The sequence below is a fragment of the Callionymus lyra genome, chromosome 1 (assembly GCF_982586985.1).
Source record: "Callionymus lyra chromosome 1, fCalLyr1.hap1.1, whole genome shotgun sequence".
NCBI classification, from domain to species: domain Eukaryota; kingdom Metazoa; phylum Chordata; class Actinopteri; order Syngnathiformes; family Callionymidae; genus Callionymus; species Callionymus lyra.
The window spans coordinates 18,130,585-18,143,449 of NC_141818.1; the positions used below are offsets into that span (position 1 = coordinate 18,130,585).

The window sequence follows — 12,865 nt, forward strand, 5'->3', positions numbered from 1 at the left end:
CGATTCCATGAGATCATAGGTTTATGTGTGCGCTTTATAAGCCTCAGTTGGAAAATCCTCTACTCGTGAGCACTTGTGTTTGATCACGTGTTCTCACCTTCCTGTGTGTGTGTGATTATTGAACTTATATTATGAACTATTGAACTAACAAGTTAATGTATCTGCTTAAAGCTCAATTCTGTTCACACTATGAAGGAAATAACTCAAAACACAAAATACACCTTATATGTAATCACAATTCATTTCAATTCGATTTTAAAATTGGTTTCACACCAACATTTTTTCCATTTTTCTTTTCACACGAAGAAACTGTTACCATTTAGATAGAAGCTAGTTAAAGCCACCACCCTTGCTGTGTAATCCTTAAGCAATAGCGAACCCCTATTTGTCTTAACTGAAATTCTCTGTTGGGAGATACTAAGATGTTACAGTAAAGTCACAAAACAATTACCATCTTAGCAAGCAATAAACACTGAGATATTAAAACACAAATAGAAAGAATAAACAGATAAAGAATAAGGTTATTCAACTCATGTGCAAACAGAGTTTGAATCGAAAAAGGAAACATGAGAAGTTCATCAGAAATATTCTTGAACAAGCAACTGTTCAATCCTGGTCTTGTTCATGGCTACTTGGAGCGCCTCTGTGATGACTCACAAACTGAGGCTTGCAGTTAGATATAAAGTCTTTTACAGGTTTTGCTTTAACTCCTAGTGTGACAATTAACAATAATAACTGCTTTTGACTGAGCTCCTATTTTCAATTAGGGCAAGAAAAAGGTAAACTTTTTGATGTTTTGATTTTTGCTTCCACCCGTTGCACAGAAGATCTTACTATAGAAAAACTCCCAACATTCTAAAAGACTATTAATGCGTAAGTCTTAAGCGCTTGATGATGTATAGTATACTAAGCTGAAATTCTAGTTATTGCGCTGATGATAATATTCCAGGGTTGAGTCAGTACTTGGGCGACTTAGGTCAGTCTGTCAAACTGAGCCTGAGAAACCTGGGTGTTTTATTTGACAAAGACATGTCTCTAGTTCAACTCTGCAGAAAACTGACCAGAAACATTTCCTTAAACTGAGAGAAATCTCTAAACTTAGGAAAATGATGTCACAACATGATCTGGAGTTTATAATCCATGCGTTTGTTTCTTCTCGTTTAGACTATTGTAACAGTTTATTTTCGTGTCTGAACAAGAAGGATCTGTCTCGCCAGCATTTGATACAAAACTCTGCAGCGAGAATTCTGCCCCGCTCTAGTAGGAGAACTCGGATTTCCCTGATCCTTAAATCTCTTCACCGGCTGTCAGTTTCTTTCAAGATCAATTTTAAAATTCTGGTTCCTCCTTTGAGAGCTATTCATGGTCAGGCTCCTCCTTACATCAGTGATCTGATCCAGCCTTACACCCCAGCTCAGGCTCTGAGGTCTGTGGATCAGAATCAGTTCCTCGCACATGCTTCAGGACCAGAGGAGAGAAATCCTTCCAGGCTGTTGCTCCAAAGCTTTGGAAAGATCTTCCTCTCCCTCTGTGTTTGATGGATCTACTGACTCCTTCAAGAAACATCTCAAAACAATCTTAATTGTGCAGGCTTTTCCCTGATTTTCTGGGACTCACAATCCGATCCAGTAGAGCAGGTCCCCCCAACGATTTTAGCAACAATCACTGGTTTAATGTTGGCATTATTTTCATGAACAAAAACATTAAAAATACACCTCCCCTCGCTGAATCAGCAGGAGCTCTGGGCTTGTTCCGTCCCAGATCGACCCATATCAAGCTTGTGTTTTAATCATTTTCAAAAGTTCTCTTCTGTTATTGTCTTTACTTATCTGTTTGAACTGCGTACGTGCACGTTCTGGTTACACCTCGGCTGCTAAATTAAATCTAAGTAGACATAATGGGTTAGCTGTTGTCAGGTCAGAATAATTTTGAATTAGAAGACGGCGAGGGACTTCCTGCTGACTGTGCTAGAGGTCAGAAGAGAGTAGCCGGTAATCACCTCAGGGATCTGGATGCATTCATAATTGATCGTTCCTAGAGTAGATCAGGACTCTCCACTCAGTAAGATGGACAACTCAGATTTGGAAGGTATTAGACACCAGATTAGATACATCACTGGTTTTGGTTTATTTGTCTTCAATAGAGAAATCATCAGTTTCAGTGGATCATTATCATCTTTATTTGAGGTAATTTGGATGTTTCTATCAAAGGTTTTACTCGCTATCATTAAACATAATGGATGAACCCAACTTTGTAAAGACCTGATCACATTTTATGTTCACACAAAAAAGAAAACAAATTGATGATTCATTAATAGTAATTGACCACATTAGACGAGTCTTTGATGCCCAATGTGTTGGCCTCACAGTTAGTCCTTCTAGCGCTCATCTTTGTGTCATTCACCACTTCAGAGGCTAATTGCTCACTCTTTGATATCACATTACAAGCGGAGCAAATGTGGACAATGAAAGTTGGTTCAGGGCAGTCACGCTGTCTCGCACCACTTTGAATGTTGACGATTACTGGACTGCTAATTGCCTTCGGAGTTAATGCGGTGTGTTTGTGTGAGGGTGAGATTGATTCTAATGCCCCCATCAAGGAAAATTTCACAGCAAATTATTGAGGAGGCAAAGAAATGTGTGACGGCAGTCAAGCTTTTTTTAATAAGTTGAACTCTTTATTCTTTGCCCTCTTACGAGACCTTAGTTCGTGCAGCCACTTGACACAGTGCTGACCTCAGAGTGGACAAGGTTGCAATGTAATTGCATGAAGGTGAATTGAATTAACCTGGTCTACTTATTATACCAGCTCGGATCATAATGTGATCCGAGCTGGTATAAAACACATAACACACATAACACACATAATCCACAACCTACAAATGTGAATTTGGGATGCTGTGTCCCGTGATGGTAACCAGACAGAAAAGAACGACAGATTTTGGTGGTTTTGTTCACGTTTGGCTTAATTTTTAGTGAAAAGGAAGATTTTATCTAAATGTATTTTATCAGGGCTACAAACTAGCTACATAATAAAAATGACAAGAATAGCTTAGACAATGTCTTTAACAACAGGAACACATTCAAAGCAGATATTTACTTTTCACATTAAAAAAAAAAAAAGTTTTCCAAGCTTTGGCACCATTTCAATGTTTTGGATAAAATAAACCCATCTGTACTTAATGCTGATTTTACTTCTCGCTGGGCTCATGTTAATGACTTGTTATTGAAGAGTTCAGAGAAGACCATTTTCATTGTTTAAAGTACGTTTTTCAATAGGTGAACATGGAAGGTGTGATTACAAATGATAGACGGACGTTACTTATTCAGTCTGATCAACAGCTTAATATTTATTTTTGATAGGCCTTTTCAAGTGGCCACATTGAAAGTGACCACTTGGCTTTTCAGATTTTGATGTAGCTTTGAGAGGGCACCTCAACCTCCAATTATACCATAGCAAAACTAGAAAAGAAGAATAAAAGAAAAAAAGAGGCAGCTTTTCTATCCTATGAAAGAGAAACGCCAGGATAAAAGCATATTCTTATTTCTCAGAGCTTCATAACTTTTATTTTCCATGAAGGATGGATTTAAAAATGAAATAGCATAGTCTGCAAAAAATGTTTTATCACCAGCTAGTATCACTTTGGAAGAAATCTAGTCACCATCCAGGATGTTGAAGATCACAGTGTTAACAGTTTTCAAAGCTCTGGTGATCTTTGATTAAATCTAGGGAATCTCAAATAAAATCCAATTTTGTCACCTCTATCACTTGATACATTTTATTTTTGGGGGGTCAAGTCTTGAATGGAAATTGTGCACGAAGAGCTACTTTTTAGAATCCATGCAAGTGGATGTAATACCATCAAAACTTTCCCGAATCCAGATGTTCCATCCAGATGTTTCTAGAACACCACTGACATTTTTGACTTGAATTATTCTGCATTATTATTACAAAAACATGTTTTACTTTAAGGGGATACATATTTGTCATCATTTCAAAACTGCCGCATAGATTCGAGGATGATTTGTGCTCAGAAGTCAACTGTCTAAAGCTCTACTTTCATCCAGTGACATGATATATTGTTTGTCCGGGATTCAAATGTCAGCGAGCTTCAAAGACAAATGGCATCATCACATATCCGCCCTCTCTTGAGCACCGGTCGCAGGTCCAGGTGAATTAAAGGTCTACGGGGTTTAGGGGCGAGGCAGCGGAGATGAACCCAGATAGTGTTTGTGCTAAAAGAGGTTGTGGCGCCGCTTCCTGCCTCAAGAAACAAATGCTAATTGCCCATTGGCCCCAGGTTGGAGATGTGCAGCTGGGGACGGGCGAGTTAAAAATAGCCCGGCTCGCTCGGCCGGCACACATCGCTGTGGCATTAGTATTCACAGTAAAACATGGACAAAAAGGTCAGTTCCTGGTCGTGGTCAAAGATCTTAAGGCAGGTTACAAATCAGAGCCATCCAAGGATGAAAGAACCACTGGCTTCACCTTCGGCGTCTCAAGCGTGAATCGCGCTAGCAAACCTTCCTGTTTGTGAGCACATGCGGGTTAAAATGTCAGAGCCGGCGGGTCATATCACCCCTCTTGTTTTGTCTGCAGCACAGCGACATCCATGTTTGCTCTTTGAAGCGTTTACCTCCATGCAGTGACGCTGCTCCGTGCTTGAGTCGAGTTACAGCTCCTGGTCCACGACACAAAAGCGGCATCTGGTTCCACCTGACGAGAGTAATGAATAATTGAAGAGACACATTATTATTTCCAGTCACTTCCCATAGCTTGGATACAGAACATATTTTTAGTTTATGATCAGAGCTTTGGTAAATCATTAAAAGGAATTTAGTTTGTAATGCTGTCTAGTCTTGGTTCACTTAAAAGATCAGTGTCTGAGGGAAGTGTGGTGACTTGCTGCTCCCTAAAACAAACTGGTGTTAGCACATAATAGGTAAGGTTAGGTTAGGTAGAACTTTATTGATCCCTCAGGAGCTCTCCTTTGGGAAAAATGCTATAACATCAACACAAATGAACAACATTTTATAAGCTGTATTGGAGATATTAACACGTTTTTTTCAATATATGATTTTATCCAATAATAACCAGAGTATATAGCCATAGTTATACACACTAACAGTCATACCAGTCGCATATTTTAAATAGTTTCCCCCAACTATTTTCAGGTACTTTCACCAATGAAAATCCATTGAGGGTTTACCAGAAATTATCTCTCCCACTTTTGAAACATGCGTGAGATAGAAACATCACCTGCAGCAGATGAAGAGCTGAAGAGATGGCATCATATTAAGAGAATAAAAAAAACACAACATTTTTTGTGGTAACATTGTGTATATAAAGATTCACTGCCTAGTGAAATTTGTAGAAATACCACTCAAGAAACTCAACCTTCTAGAGTGAAGTATTTGTACCCCTGTCATAACTGAGCCTAACAGCCTGTATGTCGCAGGTGCACTTTCAGCCAATTATCCTCACTCAATCACTCATATTCCATGCCCAGGAAAGCATGATTGGCTGGAAACATGTCACATGAGAATAGATGCCTTCAGAGTTCACTAAACTGTTGCAGGCTCAGAACAAAGTTGAGCTCAGAGAAATGTATCAAATGTTGCCTTTTGAAGGATTATGTAACATACACAGGGCTAAGTAATTGAACTAATACAGTAGTTTAGCACACCAGGACACACTGATGCGATCATACAGTGAGTGTGCTTTCTACGATCACCCTGTTTTCTTTCATTTTATTTAAAAAAAAGTAAAATAAATGAAATATACAATGTTGTAAATTATTAAAAAACATTTTTTTTATATACAATCAAATGAGGACTCAAGCTTGTTTTATAATGTTATTTTATTGATTTATTTAAGATTCCCCATCATATTCAATTCTACATTTGTCCCTAGATTCTGTTGGCTTGATAGCCCCGTATAACAAGGTATATGATGTGACCACGATGTGTTTTATTTCCCCTCCAATGCTCTAGTCTAATTAGAAAATAGTTGTTAGAGATAAAAGTTCAGACAAAGTGAAAAATGGGTTGCTTAAGATAAACATTTGGGCCAAGGCCTAACACAACATTTTTTTTTTATTATGATTGTATTTGTAGCAGATGTTGCACTAGTTATTAAGTGTTATTGCAATTATTCTCAGTTGTATAAAACACTCACTTTTATATTGTCTCTCAACACAATATATATTTAAATTATTTTGATTTAAATGTATTGATATCGTGATTATATTATCATTTGCCCATGATAATGAAAAAGGAAAAATAAAAAGTTGGTATCAATCTCTTGACCAGAAAATTCCGATGTCTGGTTTTTCAAATCGTGTTTGGATCAATTCAAGTGATTTTAAAGTGTGTTAAAAGTAGGTCACATTTCTGTCTTTAATGCTATCAAAGTGTAACGCGACAAAAATGTCTTTAGAATTCACTTCGGGCCAGCAGACAGATTTCGGGATGCGAGTGAAGTTGCCAAGAACTGTTGAAGCTTCTGGTTATGATCTCAAATCTCCATAGAAGTTTTTAATATTCCTGGAAGTAAACTGCAAGTGTTCCACAGTAAAATGCTACCTGAAATAATGCAGATGTTTTGTGTGTGTCCTCACAGCTAAGAAATGAGGTCTATCCGGTGCAGCTTCCCGGCCTGCAATGTTTGGACAGCTATCATCTTCTAGAGAACAGCAGTGAAGCGCTCAGTCTCCACCCGGAGGATCTGAACCACCAAAGGCAGAAGCAGAAGCTACTGGTGAGTTCCGTGTGTGAAACGGAGATGAAGGCTTGTTGTTGCTGGATGCCACATGAGTCATTAGGAACATTTGAGGACTCCGGTTGAGAGATATGCCTTCAGCGTTTGGCCAGCTTTCTTCTTCTTCTGTTCTGGACTGCGCTTGTGAATTGAGGCATGGACATGTAGCAGTTGATTTGATTTGGAAGAGACATGAGATTAGAAATGCTTTGCACTATTTAGTTGGAGATGTTGTTTAGATTCCTGGAGCAAAATACCATGTTCTCGGACGTCGTGTAAAATGTCTTTCTGGATTCTCAGCTCTAAAGTCGAGTGCATGATCGCAGCCTCCCTCATTGATTGTTATTTAAGAGCCGTTATTGCGCTCTCTATTGACCGGGGAAACCCAGCAGCCATGTTGTTGAAATGTCATGGCCGGTGAGCAGCGGGTCTCCAGAACGAACGAGTCTTTGTCTTCCTCAGGCTTCCTCCGGGCTGAAATCTCAGCGAGGAGGCTGCTTGTAATTCCCCGGCTTCCCCTGACGTCTGTGGTTCAATATGAATGAGCCGCATCGATCAGACCTCAGTGTGTAGCTCACGTAGAGGGGATGGTTGTTGTAGAGCTCAAAGCAGGAACTTGGATGTTTAGGAGGAGAAGAGCTAAAGGGTGAGTCTGGAATTTCTTCAAATATTTGTTATGGGAAGATTAAAAATTAAAAACTCCTGAGTCATCATCGTCGTTTTCTCTCATGTTTTTACGACGTAGCTTTGCTCGGCTGTTTAACCAAAAAATACGATTTCCATCGCCACGTCTTTCTCTCCAACATATTCCCATGGATTAGCTGTCAGAGCCGTCTTTCCTCACCCTCTGGCCTTCTCATGTCAGAGCTGTAATCTATAGGCGTGTGAGGTGAGCACAAGGACCATCGTCGGAGGGGTGTGTGATCTTTATTTTTAAATCCGCTCCTGCTTCTGAAAGGAATACTTGTTAATTAGTGTGACAACATTTCTGAAGGGCTTTGCTGCCTCCACTGTCAAGTGCTAGATATCATTTCAGCATCTTCAGCTGGAGATCAACTCGCACAACTGATTTGTCATCTGGGAGAAGATTTGTGAAGACTTGTTCCCCCCTGAACAGTTTAAAAGAGATTTTAATTGGCAAGTCTTCATAGAGGGAAAGGTCTGTACGGAAGTTTCTTACGAACTTTTCGAGAGGTAATAGCTACATGTAAGTACACTAACTATACATGAGTGTGTAGATTATATATTTTTTAATAGTAACAAAAGACTTACCCTTAAGGGTCTCAGATCTGCTTGTAATATATTCAAAATCATACATTAGGTTTTGGGTTAGGGTTAGTGCTAAGGTTGGGGTTAAAGTGAGGGTTATGATTGGGATATGGGTTAAGGGTAGGATTAGGTTTAAGGTTAGTGCTAGAGTTAGGGTTAGAGTTAGGGTTAGGGTTAGTGTAAGATTAAGTTAGGTTTGGTTTAGTTATGTTAGGTTCAGTAAGGGTTGGGCTAGAGTTAGGGTTAGAATCAGGGTCAGGGTTAAAGAAAGACTTTTCTTGAAATGAATCTCGCTTAACCTTCTTTACACCTCGGCTGATGAGACCTACATTTTGGAGGTCCAAAATTGAAAATATTTTTAAAGTGGACTGGAATAGTACTCAGGAAATCATTGAATCCAGTCGTCTACTAAAACCTCGGTTTTGATCGCAAATTAGCTGATCCAATTAAATCCTTAATTTCTGACTACAAGTGGACTTTCAGCTGTAAATTGACTTATATTAGTGAAATAAAATGTCAGGAAAAACATAAAAAGGCCATTTCTTTAACAAGAGAGTTTTGTGTTTGGGGGATTTGACGACATCTCCCAAATGCGAGATGTGGTCATAAAACAGATGGAAACCACAACAAAAGTGTGGGTCCCGGGTTTGATTAAAAACACTAAAGATCCCCATAGGGCCGACCCCGGAAGAGAGATCAAAAAATGGTGAGCAGAGAAAAACATACTTTTTATTGTTTCTTCTTTTTCAAATTTGTGAGTACAGGAAATATTATGAAAGCAGCCTTTTAGGTTGGTTTAGCCAAAATACAGTACATAAATGAAAAAGTTATCGAATATTTAATTACTGGACACAAGCAGGTTTAGAATAGAATAGAAAAGCTTTATTCATTCATATCAGGTTTCTCATAATGGAAGTTCCTTGATGATTTATAAATAGAAAAAACTTTTAACAATAGCCAACACTGAACATTGATGAGGTAGCGTGATACATTTTCTTAATTTTTAAAGTTTGAAAGATTGAATTCTATTTCAATTTACCATTTCATAAGTAGATCTGAGCCCATTCATAAATTTATAAAAGCAGAAATTTCCTTCAGGGGTCTAGGGGTTTCAAAATGGAGACAAGTTGTTGGAGGTCACAATTGGAATGACTAGCTGGTCAGATTTTGGTCACCAGGTCTTGGGTGTAAGTAATTTAAATTGGAGTTGTTATTTTTTGCTGAGCGCTCTCCTCATCAGCCGAAATGGTTGCAGCATCTTCATGACAGAAGATGACGCTCCGATGCTTCTGTCAGTCTCAGTGAGATTGATTTGAAGTCCTTCACTGGACAGAAGAGTACACCGAGAACTCTTGGACATAAACAAGCTGATCCAGGGTTAGGGATCGATTTCAAAGATTCAAGATGTGCTGGCCGCCGAGTGTGAGCTGATAAGTGGGCGACAAAATACTCGAAAGTTTAAACACAAACCAATGTTATCATAGCAGTTTTCTATCATCTGATCTATGTGCTATTTTGAAACGATGCTTCTTACGTCAAAGATTGTTGGTGTTTATCTTTCACTCATGGTTGTTATTAGCAGTGTCTCGGTCTCTGCGTCAGCCATCGTCAGTCTCATGTTTATCTGGACAGTTTGATGGAATGATTCATCAGATGCGGCGCAGATCAACGATAATCATGAATAGACATCTGCCCCCCCAAAAAATCTCGCATTTTTAAAAAAGACCAATTGCGTCAATGCAATGTCTGCGTCACTGACCAGTCCGTTTCACCCACGCCTTGTTTTATTTTAGACTTCTGCGAAGATGGTGGTAGGAGCTATTTTTAGATAAATGACGGGCGCATAAAGATGTAATGACACATTAAACAGCTCGTCATTAACTTCAATTCACCCCTCAGCTCTTGTTTGCCTTTGATCAGTGAAACACACATCGTGGCTCTGACAGTAACATTTGAGTTATTTGCTTTTCGCTCACAAGCTTCTTAAGTCTGTGTGGCTCTAGCCTTGTGGGAGGCCCCTGTGCTGGGGGCCCACCCCATGTTTACATCACTTGGAATGAAATTAGAGCCGCATGGCGCCCACACTACAGGCCTCCACTGATCCTCTAATTCAATTACCCCCCCTTATTAACGCTCAGTTGCTGCTGGCTGTCCCAGGAACACTCTGTGCTGCTCCTGCGAAACCACTCGCTCGTCAGCTTTTTCTGCATCTTCACTGGTCCAACTGCTTATCTGTCACTGTCTCGCATGGGCAGGGGTCACTCGAGTTCATGTCTCATGTCTCTGTCTGTCTTGATCACTCATTTATGTAAGCATTTATAGATGTTTACCTTATAATCCAGTTCAAACATGCAGGGCAGGTTTAATCATTTCCCTAATCCAGACCCTAAACTCATCCACCGTAACATCACAAAACCTGATTCATTATTTACCTCAGATGAGATTAAATTGGCTGCTTACTGATACGAGACTGTGAATAATCTCTGCGACATAATCTACATTATTAGCTTGCGAAAGAGGATTTTCGTAATTAACTGAAAGCTTTCGGCATCAGTGATTTGTTTTTTATTTATTTACATGTTTAATACTTTGCACATGCCTTGAAAAAAAATGATACGATTTTAATAATAATAATACAATATTAATTTATTTATAATGTATACTTTAGTGTTTACATTTATATAAAATTAGCAGTTTTTTACAAGATGTTTTTGTATTTTTAAATAATTTACTTATTTGTAATAAACCAGACCTTACGATAAATGAAAACATAACATGGCTGTTAAATGAATTAAAGATTAGATAAACGGCATATTTCACTGTATTGTATGTTGACTTTACCAGATCTACGTCTGCATTTATTTTTATTTTTTTTAAACATCAACGACAATTAGAAATACATTCTACTAATATTCGGTTCTTATTGACATATATAGTGAAACATTTGGGCTCTAATGGTAACTCATTCCATCTAATCTGTCCATTGCAACTCTAATAAATGATATCAATATTAACTTAAGATCACTTTTAATCATACTCTAGCAATTAACACTACTGTGTATTCATTTAACCTAAAATACCCATTTTTATGTTAGTAACCTCTTAAATTGACAGCTGAAATAAATATACATTTTAAATGGTAAATAATGCTGTTTGGATGTGCATGTAATTAAAACAAAAAAAAATCAACAATCATCAAAAAAACAAATAACATTATTAAGATGTTATCTGCACAAGCAAAAATATATATTTCACAAATGTACACAAACAACAATAGCATTAGTGATTTTATGATAATTATTTATTATTACTTTCTTTAACGGTGGCAAATTGAATGTTACAGCAATTCAAAATGTAATTATGTCGGAAAAGAAAATACGTCTTTTTTAATACAACCAACGTGGACCTTCTTGTTTATTTATTTACTCTTCCTAATTTCCCTTTAAAAAAAAAAATGTAAACATTCAAACCCTTTTTTAATTATACAACCAAATGTTATTCTTTGCCTTTTTTATTGTAATTTCTACGGCTAAAATACATTTTAGAGCATTAGTACTAATGGTAGTAGTGATTAAAAACAAAATAAATAAAAAATTGACAATACAGAATAAATAAATATGAAATACAGATTTCCAAATGAAACATAATATGTTTGTAACTAATTCTAAAATGTATTTTATTTTTGTAAACTATCACAGGGGGAGTAGGATTCTTATTAGAACGATGAAGTGTCTCAGGACCATGTTTGGACATTCATGTCATTCTATTCATACATCTATTCTCTTCCTGAAGAAAATTTGTGATTAGTTTAAAGTCAGCGAAGAAAAGCATGAAGGCAAACGAACTGTTTCACTACAACGTGAGACGTTGTTCAAAGACAAACTTAACAAAAGCTATAATTGAAAAATTCTCAAAGTTCATTCTTTCTCGGGCACATTTCAAAGCTGCATCACTGTCAAGTTTCTCCAGTCTTCTGTCCCGGCTTAGAGCTTATTAAAATCTCCATCTGCTTCTGACTCCCTCTGCAGCCACGCAGGATCAATGTGCCCTTTTAATAATGTAACCGGTTTTAACAAGATCATAAAGCCTTCATCCAAATTTCATAAAGCCTGTTAGCGAAGCGACAAGTGCTCGTGGAGACTGGGATCGCTGTGGAATTTTGGAAATGTTTTCAGAGTGACGCTGCTTAAACCTGACGGTGCATCTTGTTGCTTTGTCACCACCGTAGTTCTGAAATAGAGTCGGACCACGAGGGGGGGTATTTAGAGTAGCCTTCTGGTAACTGATAGTGCCTCTCAGAACACTCCCCTTCTCCTCTGCCTCATCTATAATGTACATTTACTTAGAGCTAAACCCTGAAAACATCGTCTTTCCAGGCACCGCTTGTTTCTTGACCACGTAATTGGCTTTTATAATCCATTTATGTCTGATGAGCTCACTATTTTTACACCCTTCCACACGGAGTCGTGGAAACCTTGTAACACATGTATTGTTGTGGGAGGGATGTGACCTTCAGAGGGAGATTAAAATGTTGCATTGATTTCTGACCAACGACTGGTATTTATAGACTGGATCTGTGAATGAATATTGTTTTTTTTTTCTTGAGAAGAAAATATGCCTGTGTGTAGAGGAAACATGTGTTTGTAACCTCAGTTCAGATAGATGTTAATAAAGATATTTCCATTATAGGGTGGCTGATTACAAAAGCGTGTCAATGTCAGTTCCTTGGCAACATTCCCATTAGCACATTATACAGAACCTATTACTGTACAATACAAATGTCAAATTGAACTGCTCCTTTGATTTGAATGATTTTTTCAAATCCTCTTGGTGATAG

At 38.0% G+C, this 12,865-nt stretch overlaps 1 protein-coding gene across 7 annotated transcripts in view; it reads left to right on the forward strand.

The window, feature by feature from the left end:
- The window catches only part of rimbp2b (RIMS binding protein 2b), an 88,579-nt gene that overhangs the window by 8,560 nt on the left and 67,154 nt on the right, over positions 1-12,865 (forward strand). For all 7 annotated transcript variants that reach the window (XM_087795833.1, XM_087795879.1, XM_087795848.1 and 4 more), the window contains exon 3: positions 6,622-6,759. In XM_087795833.1, coding sequence (XP_087651959.1) covers positions 6,622-6,759 — 138 coding nt within the window. The remainder of the gene's footprint in view (positions 1-6,621; positions 6,760-12,865) is intronic.